At 43.4% G+C, this 15,394-nt stretch overlaps 2 protein-coding genes across 2 annotated transcripts in view; both read right to left on the bottom strand.

The window, feature by feature from the left end:
- LOC308302892 (melanopsin-A-like) overlaps positions 1-15,394 on the bottom strand; it is a gene marked incomplete at both ends in the record, with an annotated part of 68,899 nt that overhangs the window by 10,181 nt on the left and 43,324 nt on the right. The window contains 2 exons of the mRNA XM_080747210.1: positions 12,734-12,904; positions 15,313-15,394. The exon at positions 15,313-15,394 is cut by the window's right edge and continues 93 nt beyond it. Coding sequence (XP_080603336.1) covers positions 12,734-12,904; positions 15,313-15,394 — 253 coding nt within the window. The remainder of the gene's footprint in view (positions 1-12,733; positions 12,905-15,312) is intronic.
- Positions 1,084-2,521, bottom strand: LOC308303747 (kelch domain-containing protein 3-like; the record flags this gene model as incomplete). Its single annotated transcript, XM_080748243.1, has 2 exons — positions 1,084-1,090; positions 1,554-2,521. 2 exons carry the CDS (start codon positions 2,519-2,521, stop codon positions 1,084-1,086), a joined length of 975 nt encoding a protein of 324 aa, XP_080604369.1.

The following is a 15,394-nucleotide window of genomic DNA, read 5'->3' as shown; positions in this document are numbered from 1 at the left end:
TTAAAAGATGTTATTGAACGGATATGAACAGGTAGGTTGTTCCAATCTGAAGGAGCTTTGAACATAAATGATTTTTTAGCAACTGATGTCGACACAACCGGAACTTCAAAATAAATCTGTGAACAATGTCTTAGCTGATGTGTGGTAGTCAAACGTTCGAAATATTGTTTTAAGTACTGTGGATAATGAAAGTGATAACATTTAAAAATGAACTGCAGCCAGTGCTGCTGTCTTCTTAATGTGGGAGATGGTATATTGAGAGTTTCATACAGGGTGCAGTGGTGGGTCATATATGGAGAATCAAGAGCAAATCTGCATAAACGGTTATAAACTGAGTTAAGTGGAAGAAGGTTTGTTTTGGGAGCCGTTTGATAGACCACATCAGCATAATCAAGAATTGGAAGTATGAGTTGTTGAACAAGTTTCTTTCTGACTGTATGTGTAAAGCATTTTTTGTTACGGTAGAGGACACCAGTGCTAAAGTTGATTTTTCTAATGATGTGATCGATATGACATTTAAATGATAGACATGAATCAAGCCAGAGTCCAAGATATTTAATTTGATCAACTCTATGCAGTATTGTACCATCAAGACAAGAAATATTGTATGATTGATTTTGAGTTTGTGATTTAATATTCTGAGCCGTCCCAAAGAGCATTGTATTTGTTTTAGTTTTGTTGATTATTAATTTATTATCTGAAAGCCATGATTCAAGAGTATTGAAGTTTAGTTGAAGTGATGACTGAATTTGTAATAAGTTGGTTTTTGATGTGTATATAACTGTGTCGTCTGCATAGAGTTGAACATTACAGTCAGAGAAGATTGAAGGAAGATCATTGATAAAGATGGAGAAGAGAAGTGGACCTAGGGTTGAGCCTTGAGGCACACCACGTTCCTGCACTGCTAAATCTGAAGTACTGCCCTGGATGACAACACATTGTTTTCTATTATGTAAATAGGAGTTGAACCACAGTAGGGCATTACGTGACAGTCCGATAGAATAGAGTTTGTCTAGTAGAAGATAGTGATCAACCAAATCAAATGCTTTGGTAAGGTCTATGAAAATTGCACCTGTGAGTTCGCTATTGCCTGATGAAGAGTAAATATCATTGGTGAGTTTTATTAGAGCAGTAGTTGTAGAATGATTTGAACGAAAACCAGATTGAGAAGGTGATAGAATATTGTGTTTAGAAAGATAATTGGACAGTTGAATATAAATTAATTTTTCAAAAACTTTAGCTATTGAGCAGATAATTGAGATTGGTCTGTAATTAATAATGTAGTTAATAACTCTATTAACCCATTAAAACCAGGAAAGCATCAGTGTAAAGCTCACAGCTTTACACACAGATGTACAAGCTGCAAGCTTGTACATCTGCTATTCATTTATTTGTACATGTTTTAACACAGATCTTCTCTTCTTCTCTTTGCAGTCAAATGCTTTACCCCTGAGCTTCTCTTTCTGGTAGTCATTGCTGACGGTTTGTCAGGAGTCATGGCCTCCACTTCCCACCTGATGTTGTGTGGGAGTTCCGACTGCTCCAGACCGTACTGAATGACTGCTAGCTTACATAGCGTCTTGAGACCAGGACTCAAGTCCAGGATGAACAGGTGATCATCAGCAAACACAACGACACGATCTCCCACCAGAACACAGCTCATATTATCCACTGGACTCGGGCCTTTCCCCTTGGGCTCCACCGTCTTCCAGCAGAAGGTCTTTGGATTCTTTTTCCACAGATTGATGCACTTTTGGTGCTGTGTGCGGCCACCATATATGTACAGCTCTCCGTTGTAGGTAAAGGCTGAATGACCCCTGGGTCTATTTCGGATAAACTCGTGAGAAGGTGTGTTCAGCCAGCAGTTGGTCTCTGTGTCAAACACTCTGACGTTGTAGTAGGTGTAAAAGCGGTAGTTATCCCCAGGAAATCCCCCAAATACAAACATCTTCGTCCCTATGATGGTGGCAGAATGATAGTGTGAAAAAGTTGCTGGAGGTCCTCTGGTGTTAACTAAAGACCAGACCATTGAGGTGGTGTCCAACTTGTAGATGGCATTAGTTAAACTAGTCCGGGTCCATCCTCCATGGATATACATGACCTTCCCCAAGACACAGGCTGAGTGGTTCTTCCTCCCCTCTGGAACAGTCCCCGACACCTTGGGTTTGAACCATCTGTGGGTGTCGACATCAAATGCATAAAGAACGTTGCAGTAAGTTAAATGTACCGGGATGTAAACCTGAGTATACCCTCCCCAGAGGTAGACTGTATCCTCTATCAGCACAGCTGTGTGGCCCCGGCGCCTGGAGGGAACCTCAGGTTGATGTTCTCCTCTTCCAGGTGTCATTGAAGGCAACGTCCTCCAGCGTAAAGACACTGTGTTGAAAACGTGCACACAAAGCTGAGTCGTGTCATTACAACAGAGTCCTCCTCTAAAGCAGTACACCTCGTGCTTCACGGCTACTGCAGCGTGATTGCATCTCCCTGGTCCTCCAGGCAGATGTACGGTCCAGCAGAACATCTCTCAACCAGTCGCTCTGTGAAAGTATGTAGAGTCCCATCCCTGAATGTGCGTTCCTACCATTTATTGGTTCATTGGCAGAAATGTCACGTAAGGTTTGATCAATCTGCTAAGCCGAAGACTGTTGATCCCCCAAATATGGCAAATAGACTGAAAACTATACACACTATAGGATGCCAGGTCAACAAATGAACTCGGTTATAGTCTACATAACATGCTTTGCATTTAAGCCTGCAAGGTCGTCAAGGCTATCTATGTATGGCAAGTGCTACAGAGGTGGAGTCTGAAGAGGTGAATCTTCAGATTACGGCGGAAGATTTGGAGTGAGTCTGCAGTTCCAACTGCGAAGGGGAGTTTATTCTAGAACCAGCTTCACTGAAGAAATCCATTTCGACACTTGCACTTACACAACATAGAATACTGAATACAGAACTGCAGTGCGCAAACAATTGCGATGAGGTGTCATAATGTCAGAAGAGTGAGAAAGAAGACCAGGATCTGGTCGCCATCATACTACTGTAAGTAGCAACCTATGGTTGCAACAACAGAAGAGCTGTCAGTATACTTTTCCCCATCACTGCGGCTCGGACCACAGCTTTCTCAGTGGGACAGTGAGGCTGAGCCTGAGGGCACCCAAGGATTAGAGGGAGTGGGAAAGATGGCCCTCAGCCGCAGGAAGTAATGCCATGCGGTGGAAATCAAAAACAGAGCCCGCTATGCCGAAACTGTGTCGAAGTTAACCAACAAGCATGCTGAGAGAGACATCCATGCCTCCAGCGAGTTCCCAAAGTAAGGGGCGGAAGGAAGGAAGGAAGGAGAGGCGCTTACACCCTGGAAGTCATCTGGGGCCTGGGGATTAGCTGAGAGCAGCGTGCGGGGACCTGAGGGACAGGGACGTGCTGGCCATTGGGAAAAGCGGGACAAATCCCGAACGGCTGGTTCATTCCCGGCCAGTCCAGGCCATGCAGCCATTAGGAAAAAATGTAAAAGAAAATGTCGGCCTTCGTTCCATTTTGGGGGCTGGGCGGCCAACAAAGTAAATCGTCACTCTCGGCCAGAAACCTCGTATCTACAAGTTTCAAATGTGTACATTTTTTCGCAAAGCAAAGCCCTGCTTCATCATACAAGGCCGTCGCACAAAAGTAGTGAAAATAGCAGATCTACAAGCACACAACGCCTCGCGGTGCGAGGCGTTGTGTGCTTGTAGATCGGCTGTTTTCACTAGTTTAAATCATTTTTAAAATGATAAATACAAAACAAACGGTTTTGGACACCCGACAACGACGAAATATAACTCATGTAATTGGCCCACTGGCTTGTCACTTGTCATGATCTGAAATGGCAAATCTTTGAGTAGCAGCAGCGCTATAGAGAGAGATCTCTCTCTATAGCACGCAATGAGGGCCTCTCCAACAATTTTTCCCGGGCCTAATCAGGGGCCCAGCACGTCCCTGAGTGGAAGAGGAAGAGAGAGCAACTGGAACAACAGGAGCTAACCCCAAAGATCAGGGAGGGTTGGACTGAAGAGGCTGAAGAGGTTAACCAGAAGCATGACTCCAGATATTTCGCTGCCTGTATACTGTAATTGACTCAATGGAACAGGATCTGAAAAGTCCCCGACGGCCACTTTCCTATTATGCAATTAGTATGGGATGAGGAGAGTGTGGAAATCAACATGGGAGGTGACCTGAAGAGGCTAAAGTGAGTGGGCGTCAGCAGCGCTGCTGTGTTGAGGCCAAGACATGGATGCTCATACTGTAGTACAGCAGGAAAAGGGCTAAGATCAAGCGTCCCCAAACCTTTCAGGCCTTGACCCCCCAGATTAGCCGGGGACCCACAAGCCCAAAAGCTCAAGGAATAGGGTAGGACCTGTGATTTTCTGCCGTACTTTATATTTCTGTTTTATCTATTAGTTTGGTCATTAAGGTCAACAGAATGAGAGGCCTGCTCTGCCGGAAACATCGCGGAAAAAAGTTATGGCCATTTGTATATTCACTGTCCCATTGACTCCACTAGAAATATTAAAAAAATAAAACAAATCTGCTTTAAGTAGCATTTGAGGGGTCAAACTAGGAGTTCTTTGTGATTCTGAATCCATTTCAAGCATTTGTTTTGCATGAAAAACATTCCTTGGGTTAACTTTCGGCAGCCCAAAACTGTGAAAAGTGGAAAAAAAGTGATGACTCAATCACTTTTCACACTTTTGGGGAGCCGAAATCTATCCCAAGGAATGTTTTTCATGCAAAACAAATGCTTGCAATGGATTCCGAATCATAAAGAACCCCTGGTTTGACCCCTCACATGCTTATTAATGCAGACTTCTTTTCTTTTTTTAAATATTTCTATTGAAGTCGATGGGACAGTGAATATACAAATGGCCATAACTTTTTTTCACGATGTTTCCAGCAGAGCAGGCCTCTCATTCTGTGGACCTTAATGACCAAACTAATAGATAAAACAGAAATAAAAAGTACGGCAGAAAATCACAGGTCCCCTCCAATTTTGGTGACTGGGTCCCCGGCTAGAAGAATCATATTTTGAACTTGGGACCGCCCACCCTGACAAGCGCTTGGAATCGCACACGTTATATTTACATTTACATTACATTTACGTTTGACTCGGTTCCAAAGATAGATATTGCGAAAATAGCCGACCTACAAGCTCACAACGCCTCACAGTGCAACGTTTGCCTCTTTCTTATGTAATGTTTCAAAAATAGTTGGCCAATTTTGTATTAAAAAGGTCTTAAAAGTAATTAAATCGCAACTTTAGAAGTGTGCAATATACCCTGTACACACTTATAATGGATGACGGTTTGTTTACTGTTGAGTTAGAAAACAATCATCTGGAGCCCCCACAAAATAGTTTAGGGGTCCCTCCCAACCCCCAGCTTGGGAACCACTGCCCTAGATGGCATTGACACAAGGATGCTACAAATGGCATTTGATGTCACATGGGCAGAACCACGTGCAGCAAACGTGAAGGAAGACACAAGCACCAGACTAACGTTTCACAATGTCGGTACATATTCCTTATTATGACAAACAACAGCCATAATGAGGTATGTGCACTGTTCTGCACGTGAGCAGTTTCACAGAAGAGTCAATCAATGCGAGCATCAAGACCAAGATGAAATGCAGGCCATACTGCACCGCAGCAGTGTTGATTTCTTTGACTATGAACTATGATGAAAAATATTCGTTGACTTGAATAAAAATGAAATAAAATCGAATAAATGACTGAAACTATGACTAAATATACTGACAATTTCATCAACAAATAGACTAAAATTGTTAGGGAGGGACCAGTGGAGAAGTGATCCAGTAGAACTAAAAGACAAGTCATTTTATGCTTGGTTGTGTGCAGGTGCTCACTCCGAAAATAGCTGATCGACAAGCTCACAAACGTAGACATGTTATTTTTGGCATGCATCTAAGTATGAACCAGGCATTACAACTGATATGTACTGCAGTGGACTGTAGTTTATGTAGGGGAGACATACATAAAAGTCAAGCAAGAACTAGGCATGTATACAACTTTATTATTATTTAAAGAATGCAAGGGCCCATAAACTGGGCCTGCGCACAGGAATAAGCGAGAAACACACAAGTAAAACCCAGCCTAACAATGATGTCACTGGTAGACGGGTTTCTGAACTGCCCACAGCCCTACTAAAGCCCCTTTTCGACTGCAGTTTTAGCACCACACCACACCACACTACACCACACCACACCGCACCACATAAAAATATCTACATTTTCCATTACAAAAAAGTACCCCTATCGGTAAGAAACAAATTGACCCTTTTAACTGTGATTATAATACAATATAAATTTGTATTACAACTATCCTAATTATAATGCACTGTAATGGATTATAACTGTGATTATAATACATTATAAAGTATTAATGTATTACTATGATAATTAAAATACACTATAATAGATTATAATAGTGGTTATAACACAATATAATCTATTATCATGTACAGGTATTACAACTATATCCTGGTGGTCTAAATGAAAAGTCAGTGAGTGATCAGTCATTATGAAGTGTTTGGCCCTGTTTGGCCTAGCTCAGACCTACTCTAGAGTGGATACTTTTTAGTACCCTGTTTAGTACCACTTTCACACCACTCTACCCAGGTCCTTGTAGTTGAAAACCTGGCACAAGTGGGCGGTGTGGTGTGGAGTGGTGTGGAGTTGGGCCAGTGGAAAATGGGCTTAAGAGACACAGACCGAGTGGGATTTTTGATTTATTTTTTGTGCTATTTTATCATGAACATTAGTGAAGAAGATACTGTAGGTTGAAAAGCAGTGACCCAGACAGAATATCCCTCAATACACCTCAGAGAAAGTCTATAAAAAAAAGCATGATAAGCTCAAGTCATCATTTAGTTCATAGGGCTCTAGATTGTCACCGGTATGGATCCAATAGGCTTCTCTAGAAAGCGGCTTCTGTTATTTGTATTACTGTATGTCACCCGCCCGTGATGAAACAGTAATTCTTTCAATATCCCACAATCTTAAGGATATCTGGGGAATGGTTGGCTTGACACACATAATGCCTGAACATAGGCATAGTCGAGGTTTATTGTGTGTGTGTGTGTGTGTGTGTGTGTGTGTGTGTGTGTGTGTGTGTGTGCGTGTGTGTGTGTGTGTGGGGATGGCAGTTTTATGATCACTTACTGTACAATATCTAAGAATTCTGAGTGGTCTTTTGATTTGACCAGTGTAGGCCACTCCGCAGGGACCTTTCCACAGATAGAGGAGACCACCAGTGGAAATGCTGTTGATGAAGGATGACCTTTCATACTGAGGTTGCGTTCTTTCTCTGCTTTGGGTCCCTTTTATTCCCCTAGGGCTTTATGTGTGCTACTGCTGTAGTTTATTGCGGTGTACTGTACAGGCCTAACCTTGCTTCACCAGACTTTCCACCACGGAGGAAAGCCTAATATAGAGGGTATGCGCATGCATAACGTGAATGGCAAATCGAGTGACAAAGTGAGTGGCAAAGTGAGTTTAACGTAGTTTAATGCAATCAGATAGGACTTTTCTGTTTGGATGTATGGGCTGTCAAGGCCAGAAAGTAGTTTTTTGCCACTTAGTACTAGGTGTTCCCGCATAACTTCCGGGTATGATGATGATGTCACGCGCATACCCTGTATACGCTTTAAATCATTTGATCTAAAAAATGTATTATAATAATACTAGTAATAATAATACTAATAATTTTATACAGGCACAGTTCTTGCTTGGCCCTTATTCATCATGTATGTTTTATAGAATATGCATTATATTAAAAATCTTTATGTATCCACACATTAGGGATGTGTAAACTAATGTCCTACATATGTGTATATAGTGTATATATATGCTTTTTATTCCTTTATTGATAGGTATACAGTAGACTGACGGGAAATGGGGAGATAGATGGGGGGGGGGGGGGGGGGGGGGGGGGGGGTGAGGGTTACACGCTGCAAAGGTCGTTGTGATTTGGGACTCGAACCTGTGAAACGTTTTCAGGCAGGATTACCAGCCTAGGTGACCAGACGGCTATGCCAGCCGTCCGGGGCCAGAAATCTTTAATTATTGACACATTGTGATGTGTACCATCTAATTGTGTCCTGTCTTAATCATTGCATTGACTGGTTCTTGTGTGAGTCAGTCTGCCACGTGCAGGACGGAGCACATAACTCATCATTGTCAGACCACAGACTCTGGCTAATTGAGAGAACTGCCCCTGTAGACCAATCCACAGATTGATTCAGGGCCGTGCTGGCCATTGGAAAAAGCGGGACAACTCCCGAACGGCCGGTTCATTCCCGGCCGGTCCAGGCCGGCCATTAGGAAAACAATAAAAATAAAATGTCGGCCTTCGTTCCATTTTGAGGGCTGGGCGGCCAACAAAGTAAATCGTCACTGTGGGGCAGAAACCTCGTATCTCCAAGTTTCAAATTTGTACATTTTTTCGCAAAGCAAAGCCCAGCTTCATCATACAAGGCCGTCGCACAAAAGTAGTGAAAACAGCAGATCTACAAGCACACAACGCCTCGCGGTGCAAGGCGTTGTGTGCTTGTAGATCGGCTGTTTTTACTAGTTTAAATCATTTTTAAAATGATAAACACAAAACAAACGGTTTTGGACATACAAGGTTTCCACCCAACAACGACGAAATATAACTCATGTAATTGGCCCACTGGCTTGTCACTTGTCATGATCTGAAATGGCAAATCTTTGAGTAGCAGCAGTGCTATAGAGAGAGATCTCTCTATAGGACGCAATGAGGGCCTCTCCAACTCTTTTTCCCGGGCTAAATCAGGGGCCCAGCACGTCCCTGGATCGAGTGCTGCCATGTGCGTGATAGTGGAAGGTAACTACTTTCTCCTAAGTCCCGGAAAAGACTTGCTGTGATTGGCCAGTAGTCACTTTGCTCGTGGACAAATGCTTGTCCCGGCTATTGTCCGGGGGGCAAACGCTCACCCCCAAACAACAACAGAGGTGACCGAGTGCCGCGCTGCGAGCTTGTAGAGCTGCTATTTTTGAACAATCGTGACATTTTGTGCAGATCTTTGAACATAGGCCTATCTTTTTTTAAAGCGAACATTTGTAACTCAAATATTTGCTTCTGGGGGGGTCCCTGGAACAACATATTTTGAGATGGGGGTCCACGGCCAAATACATGTAACTGGACTACAGGGGCATTTCTGCCTAATAGAACACATGGACAGTCATTCGGGATCAATAAAAGTAGGACAATCGAGCCTAGATGTTATTTAGTCTGGAGTTGTCCTTTAACCATAACCCTCGTCGAAGTGTCCTTGAGCAAGACACTGACACTTGCTCCCGATGTGCAGGTTGGTGCCTTGCATGCATGGTTTCCTCTGCCATCAGTGTATCAATGTGTGTGTGAATGGGTGAATGTAATGCACAATAAAACGCGTTGGAATAAAGCGCTATATAAATGCACCATTTACCATTTAGGTAATAACTGTCTCAGGCTCTTTTAAGGGGGGTGTCTGATCTCAGACTCTTGTGTTTCACAGACACACAGGAGCTCACAGGAGCACAGTCACGCACCGCTAAATCTTATGCAATATCATTGCAATGAAACGGTTTATCTTGATGTAAGTTTCTGACTGAACTGAGCAACGTCTGTGTAAAATCCTTCAGCTTTACTGGTTTAAGTCATAGTTAAATATATGGGTGAGCCATGCAGAGAGGCCTGCAGTCTTACCTGTGGTGTAAAAATAACTAAATACCGTATTTTCCGGACTATAAGGCGCACTTAAAAGCCTTTAATTTTCTCAAAAAACTACAGTGCGCCTTATAGTCCAGTGCGCCTTATATATGGATCATTCATTGACATTGACATTCCCTTTAGCACAGCTCCATCTGTTGGATGCATAACGCAACGGTAGCGTCTATTATGTGCGCCTTATAGTCAGATGCGCCTTATATATGAAAACAGTTTGAAAATAGACCATTCATTGACAGTGCGCCTTATAGTCAGGTGCGCCTTATAGTCCAGAAAATACTGTACATTTAATCAAGTACTGTACTTAGGTACTTAGGTTTGGTGATAACATTTTACTTTACCGGAGTGTTTCTGACTTGCAAAACCTTTGCTTCTTCTCTACAACATCTCAGGGACAAATATTGTACTTTTACTCCACTACAATTATTTGAAAACTTGAGTTACTGGTTTCTTTTATTCTTTTACGCCAGTAACATTTTTAATAGGGCATTTTTACCTTCCACCAATGAATGTGAGCTTGTTGATGTCATGTGTACAGAGACACCATTCATGTGGGATTCCCCCCCCCCCACACACACACACACACCCTAACAACATGCGAGGTATCTATTCTGGTGTGTCTCCCCTGCTGGGAGCTCGTCTGTGCTGGCATGTTGTGTTGTCTGCATTCATTCATTCACAACTACAGGAAGTCACCACTACAGAATAGTGCCCATTTCATTATCTACAACTCAAACAATGACGAAAAATATAGTATACACCAGGCATTACAACGCCATCATGGCATGCAAAAATATGTTTAGCTAATTTCTGAATTTGAATCCTGAATAGCAACAGCTTTGGACATGAGGTTTCCACGTGACGACAACTATATTATATTTCATTGTTTTATTTCAGCTGGTCAATCAGATTGGAACATTGTTTGGGGAAACGGGCAGATTGACCAAAAAAAATCACACTGGTGTGAAATGAGCGGTGCTCACATCAGAAAAGGGACGTACAGATAAGGGACGTACATATACTGTACACATGGACAGTGTATCAAATACTTATCCTAGATAATAAACAACGGGATGTCTGTCTGTCTGTCTGTCTGTCTGTCTGTCTGAGTGATGTCTGAAACAGTGCCCAAATTTGGAGATGACTGACATCACTGATACGTCTTTAAATCCTACTATTCTAAGAGCCGATACTTTCACCTCGGTACACACCACAACAACGGGCAAGGACTAGTTACTAATTACACACAAGGTCACATATTGGAGCTTGTAAATGCTTTTACAACAACATGCACCCGTCAGGTGAAATACTAAGGAGTCCAAATCATAAACTAAAGGACGTTGAGGTGGGGGCCCCACAGGCTCACGCGCTATGAAACACCATTCATAAACATGACAAGTATTCGGTTTAACGGGTCTGCGAGTCAGCGTGACCCCGCGTCACGTGGGCACGCCACTCGATTGCTTCTGACAGAACGGCTAAACACAAGCATATGTCATTGTCACTCCCGCGGCTCTGGGGGCCTGAACCTGAAAACCTAAACCATAAAAGAACGAGAGAGTCCAGATAACTTCTAACCTACTGTACACCATAGATCACAGTTTAAGTGAAGGGGGGAATACCATGTGAAAGAGAGTTATGGGGAAGAATATCGTCACTGTCAGGCAGAAACCTTGTATCTCCAAGTTTAAAATTTGTATGTTTTTCCGTAAAGTAAAGCCCTGGCTCATCACACAAGACTATTGCACAAAACTAGTGAAAATAGGCGATCTACTTGTGTGCTTGTAGATCGTCTATTTTCACTAGTTTAGATCATTTTCATAACGATAAATACAAAACGGTTTTGGACATACAAGGTTTCCACCCAACAACGACGATATGTGAAAGAGAGTTATGATCACTTCTACCTGGCGTACCGTTCCAAAAGTATGGCATTCATTGTACGTTGGGGTGAAAGGTCAAAAAGATAATGAAAGATCTGCAAGCTCAAGGAAGCATGAGCTCAGTTCGGGGCTCTTCCCCGGGGTGGCAGAGGGAGAGTAGTGCCCCAGGATTGCAGCTAAGGCAATTGGCACTGGGGGAAGAAATGGGTTAGCTCTCAACGTGCCATGAATGTAATGTATTGTGAGAGTTCAGGGGGTGAGAAGTGAATTGAAAATTGGGGGGAAATTTGGAAGACAAAAATCATGAACAATTTGGGGGGACATTTACGGTTCTGAAAAATAGCAGATCTACAAGCTCACAGTGCTTCTCTTTGTGCAGCGCTGAAAGCTTGTTCATCTATTTTCAGAGTGTAACACCTGACGCAACCAAACATAACATGACTTGTCTTTTAGTTCTATTGGATCTCTTCTCCACTTCTCCCTGACATTGACTAAATTAACAATATTTAGTCTTAGTTTTAGTCATCATAGCTTAGTTTTTATTTCGTTTACGTCAGTGAAAAAAGGGAGTCGACGACAAGTCATTGTTTTAGTCGTCGAAGAGTGTCCATAGTCAGGCACGTGCACACATAGACATCAAAGGTGGCTTGAGCCCCTGCCCTTTTATCCGTCTGTAAAAAGTGCCCTCTCCAGACCATTTATGCAGTTTTTACTACGGTGAAAGAAACGCAAATGCTCCCTTTCCATGCCATACCTGGAGGCAGCATTCAAGAGATTGCCTGGTCCAATTTTTCCTGAACTTGAATGCAGCATCTTATGTTGAAAGAATTGCCCTCTCTGTGTAGAAATCCATGCCGTTACGCCACATCTCCAGTATTCACTTGATTATGCTTAGTTCAGCCTGGTATAAATCGCCGAAATTAGCCGACCTCCAAGCTCACAACGCGTCGCGCTGCAACACGTTGTGAGCTTGGAGTCTGCTATTTTCAATCAATTTCCACCAAAAGGCCCTTTTAGAGGTTTCAGCCCCTGCCTCTCTAACATTCTGCACGTCCCTGCTCCATATACTCACTGTGATCTGGGAGAGGCTGTGGGTCGAGGCCCTCTCAAACACCCCGGAGTCGCGACCCCTGACCTTCGACCTCTGGCTGGCGCGCCGCACCTGTTTGGAATCACTGGAGGACTGGCGACTGGCAGGCCTCCGATGGAAGGAGGAGTCTTCTACGTCCGAGAGCCCCGCCCCCTGAGAGACGCACGCACACGCACACTTTTAGTAAAAAACAAACTAAAAAACTAAATAGCCCTGCTATGTTTTGGGGGACAAAAGAGAAAAAGTATAATTTATTAACTAACAGTTGATACAGTGACTAAGATTATACAACGATGCTAAAAGGATAACACAAAAAGACCTGCGGACATTGTGTTCCTGTGCATTCAATTCATCAAGACATTTAAACACAATATAGGAGCAATAGAAGTACATGCAGGGTAGATACCCTCACAAAAAACATGCAGTAATCCTGGTGGAGGGGAAAGGAACTGGTTGGAATGACACGAACCAGGAAAACTAACCCCTGTCAGGTGAAAAGAAGCAGCTTGGACTCCTCATGCATAGAAGGAAGCATGAGGTCAGTCTGTTGCTCTCCCCAGTTTAGCAGAGGGAGTATAGCGCCTAAGATTAAATTGTTGATTAAAAAACTAATACAATGGACGTGTAGCCTACAAATAACTTTTGGAGGTGGATGTGGGGATGTCAAATGTATAAAAGACTAGTCTAGGACCCGTTGTAAATTGCAGACAGGTGTACAGTACTTTTATGTCGGTTTTTGAAGTAGGAATCTTTTCCTTATTTGAAAGCCTTAATTCCCCAAATGTTTTTTTGAGCGGTGGTCACACCGTCTCCTATACGTGGCCGTGTGTGTGGGTATTAGGGGTGCTACGGTTCACGGTATAAAACCGAACCGTACGGTACGCCCTGCACGGTTCAATACGCCTTTATGAACCGCGGATTTTCGGTTTTGCAATTAATTAATTTCTTACAGCTGGACAGACACTGTGCATTGTGCACAAGACAATCTCCACTAAACCCTGCTCCGCGAGTAAACACGCACTAATGTCAAATCATCGTAGCCCTCACCCCCACCTAGGCTACTATGTAACAAGTGCCGACAACAATCGCAGCAGAGCAGTTGAGAGTCCTCACAGAGATGGAAAAACAAAACGAAGCAAGTCTTGCTAATCGCTAAGCTGTGCAGTGCGGAGCGCACGCATTGTAGTTGTTGTAACGTGGAGAACAATTCCAGGAGAAATATGCTTGTTGTTGTTAGTCCCATCATTACAGACTGTTTTTAGACTGGCCATAGCAGGCACCGTTAGCAAGCAACAAAGCCAAACGTTGCGTAGCCCCCAGCAAGAGCTCTGTCAGACACCCGCTAGTCTCACTGACTGACTGCATAGTGGAAGAACAACGCATGGTGTGTTGCCATGTCTGATTATTATAAGCCACGTTGAGCTTGTTTTTATGTAAAGTTGCTTGTAGGCTAAATAATGGTGGATGCGGTGGTGAGCTTGTAGATTGGCTCGCCCACTTTCAAATAGCCGACGTATATGGGTTTAAAGACCTCACGTGGCCTATATTCACTTATTTAAGCCCTGTTTTCATAGACCTGGTTGCTTATTCCTCTCGCAACATTTGGCAACACAGTGAACACACCCGTCTATTTTGGTTATAGTAATGAAAACTTACAGAGGCTATTTGCTCAAGCTTGTAGCCTACTATAGTATCTCTTGTTGTGTGCAAAACAATTTGTTCATAAATAAAGCACTTTGTAATTGAAGACGACGGCCAATATTGATGATAATGATAATAGAAAAGAAAATCTTTTTCCCCCTTTTTATTTGTATTTTATATTATTATTATTTTTAACCCACGTTAAGGCTAAGAGGCACTGTCATAATTCAATTCATATTTTTTTTATGCAAAACACGTACCGAACCGTACCGAAACCGTGACCCCAAAACCGAGGTACGAACCGAACCGTGGGCTACACGAACCGTGGCACCCCTAGTGGGTATGTGTCCGTCCGTGCGTCCGTCCGTCCGTCCGCCCGTGCGTCCGTCCATCCTTGTCTGTATGTAGCCTGCCCTGCAGTACCTTTTCTGACCACACATGTTAAGGGAGGGGCGCTGTTGTTCACACTCACACACACACACACACACACACACACACACACACACACACACACACACACACACACACACACACACACACACACACACACACACAGGGGGGAAGGGTGGGTCAGCAAGTCGGATGGATGGATGGATGATGGATTGATGATGGATGGATGGATGATGGATGGATGGATGGATGGATGGATGGATGGATGGATGGATGCATGGATGGATGGATGGATGGATGATGGATGATGGATGGATGGATGGATGGATGATGGATGGATGGATGGATGGATGGATGGATGGATGGATGGATGGATGGATGGATGGATGGATGGATGGATGGATGGATGATGGATGGATGGATGGATGATGGATGGATGGATGATGGATATATATATATTTGTTTTGCTGTTGCGCAGCCTCCACGACCACCGCTCAGTTCACACGGGTGTGATTTTTTTTTCCACTCACTGATTCGCTGTCGGACTCGGAGGAGAGGCGGGGCCTGACGGGCCGGCTGGACTCAGATGATTGGCTGGTGAGCGTGGAGCGG

Source organism: Nannobrachium achirus (assembly GCF_963921795.1).
Source record: "Nannobrachium achirus genome assembly, chromosome: 18".
Classification (NCBI taxonomy): Eukaryota; Metazoa; Chordata; class Actinopteri; order Myctophiformes; family Myctophidae; genus Nannobrachium; species Nannobrachium achirus.
This window is presented reverse-complemented; position numbering and strand designations above follow the sequence as displayed.